Source organism: Trypanosoma theileri (assembly GCF_002087225.1).
Source record: "Trypanosoma theileri isolate Edinburgh chromosome Unknown TM35_Tth_11_V1, whole genome shotgun sequence".
Classification (NCBI taxonomy): Eukaryota; Euglenozoa; class Kinetoplastea; order Trypanosomatida; family Trypanosomatidae; genus Trypanosoma; species Trypanosoma theileri.
The window spans coordinates 387,554-390,160 of record NW_021639853.1 but is presented as its reverse complement, the minus strand read 5'-3'; the positions used below and the strand labels follow the sequence as shown (position 1 = coordinate 390,160).

General features: G+C 36.0%; 1 protein-coding gene across 1 annotated transcript; it reads right to left on the bottom strand.

The window, feature by feature from the left end:
* Positions 1-529: 529 nt before the first annotated feature.
* Positions 530-1,441, bottom strand: TM35_000112750 (serine/threonine protein phosphatase catalytic subunit; the record flags this gene model as incomplete). The annotated part of the gene is made up of 1 exon (XM_029024984.1): positions 530-1,441. The coding sequence occupies one exon, from the start codon at positions 1,439-1,441 to the stop codon at positions 530-532; it is 912 nt and encodes a 303-aa protein (XP_028883807.1).
* Positions 1,442-2,607: the final 1,166 nt, after the last annotated feature.

Here is a 2,607-nt window from a genome sequence, read left to right as displayed (position 1 = left end):
TATTTATTTATTTATCTGGTCCTTTTCGGTGGCTTTCTTTCTCTGTTTATTTTTTTTTTCTTTCCGTACAACAGTCTTTTTCCACTATCAATCATCGTTTAGCCATATACTACAACTTCCCTTTCACTCTCTTTCTCTGTTCCCACCTCCTTTCACGCCACCCTCGCTCTCTATTTTGTTTTCTCCCAAAGACTTTTCATATCTTTCCTTTGCCAAACACTACGTGCAAATAAGTCATGAGATGAATCTTTTCGTCCTCTCTCTTTCTTTCTTTCCATTTTCTCTTGACGCCAATTCTTCTCGAATTCCATATGTATTCTTTTTTTTTTTTTTTGTTTTTTGTTTGTTTTTGTTTTTTTCTTCGCTTTCTCAGCCCATCTCATTTCTCACGTTCTTGTACACGTGATCATTCTCAACATCTCTTACGCCCCTTCACGTTAACGTTCACTTCCTCTGTTTCCTTACAGCCTCTTTCTCAATCCCTTTCTTAGTACACATCCACTCTCTTTATCTCTCTCTCTCATTCTTTCTATTGGTAAAACTTCGGTTTCTTCACCGCTGGTTTGAGAATCTGGAATGAACAAAGCAGGTCTGCGTCCACTGACATCACTGCACCACTGTTATCAAACTCATTACAGTAATTTGGTGCTGAAAATATTGTTATTAATTGTCTTTTCGCGAAAAATTGATACCCGTCTTCCACTACTTGATGAGCACGAACAATGAGATCAAATTCGTGCTTCCGAAGAAATTTTTCTACGATATCTTGACCGAACGTAAAGGAGACGCCTCGATCATTCTCACCCCAGCCGGAAAGGCCCTCTTCAGGGTCTGACCACAATAAATCGCAAATGAGGCCTGTGTCAGCAACATCACATGGTCGTCCAATCTTCTTTATTTGATCCATTGTTTGAAGTTCAGGGGAAAGACCACCGTGGCAGCAGAAGATCTTATCATCAATAATACAAGCAACAGGGAGACAATTAAATGTGTCCGTGAAGGCTTTCCAAAGACGAATGTTGTAGCGTCGCTTGCATTCATCAAAAAAGCCGTAAATGCGGTTAATGCTCGCACATTCATGGTTACCTCGGAGTACAAAGAAGTTTTCAGGGAACTTCACCTTAAAGGCAAGCACAAGACAAATAGTTTCCAATCCCTGTTTCCCACGGTCTACGTAATCTCCAAGAAATAGATAATTAGCAGTAGGAGGAAATCCTCCGTTTTCAAATAGCCGGATGAGATCGTAATACTGACCGTGGATATCCCCACATATTTTAATGGGGGCTTCTAGCTCCAATAGTGCGGGCTGCGCGAGGAGAATCTCACGACTTCTCATGGCAAGATTCCTCACATCATTTTCTGCTAGATTGACTTGCTTGCCTGGCTTTGAGACACGAGCTTCCAACAATTTATCAATAATGGCATCCACATCTAAAGACATGATGAAAGCTAGAGAATCCTCTTTACTTTTCCTTTATCGTCCTTTTTTTTTTTACGTGATTATGTGCCTCGTGTGTATGAGTATCTTTGTTTGTTTCTTTTTTTTTTTCCTTTTTTCTTCTTTTTCTCTCTCTTTCCTTGCTATGTAAATATATATAATATAAATGTATATATATATATATAACTATATATGTATATATATATACGAACAAATTATTTTCGGTGCTCCTCTTCCTTATTAATGTTTATTTACTCTTCTCTTTTTTTTTGTTTTTTTTTCGTGTAATATTATTATATATACCCCACTACTTACTTTATTTTCTTCTTCTCCTCTCGGTCCTCTCTTTGCCGTTCTTCTTTTTTTTCCCTTCTGAATACTTCTTTTTCTGTAAGATCAGAGCACACACACACACGTGCGAATGAGTAAAGAAATGTTTTCTGCTGACTAGACTAACGTTCTCTTTTTTTTCTTCTTTCACGGCTGTTGTTAGTCCTTCTCTTTCTTTCTTCTTCCCTTTCTGTTTACTCTTCCCGTGTGCAATAAAGAACTGTTTAATTCCTTCACCGACGGTGCGGTGGTGTCTTTTTGTTGTTGTTGTTGTTGTTGTTGTTGTTGTTTGGTTTCTCCTTTATTTCAAAGCAGATTGTCTGTGCTTCCCTATTATAGTGGCAACAGAACACACACACACAAACACACTAACACACCAGCGGAGTCCTCTTGCTACTAAAATCTAACGTGGATTATTCGTAACAGTCCAAAAACAAAAAGAAAGAAGAAAGAAAAAGAAAACATTTATTGTGTATTCAGTGAATGAAATGGGAAGTAAAACAAGCGACAAACACAAACATAAACCAAATAAAAAAAAAATAAATAATAATAATAATAATAATAATAATAATAATAATAATAATAATAATAATAATAATAATAATAATAATAATAATAATAAGAGATTATGTAGAACTATTACATGCCTTACCTGCGTTCATAATCCAGTTGTTATTATTTCTTCTCGAATAATACAGTATCTGGGCGGCCACCTGTGAGGAAAAAAAAGGGAAAAAGCAAGATAAAAAAAAAAAATGAAACAAAGAAGCAAACAACCACAGAGCCAAAAAAAGAAGAAATCACAACAACAACAACAAAACAAAAAAAAAAAAAAAAAC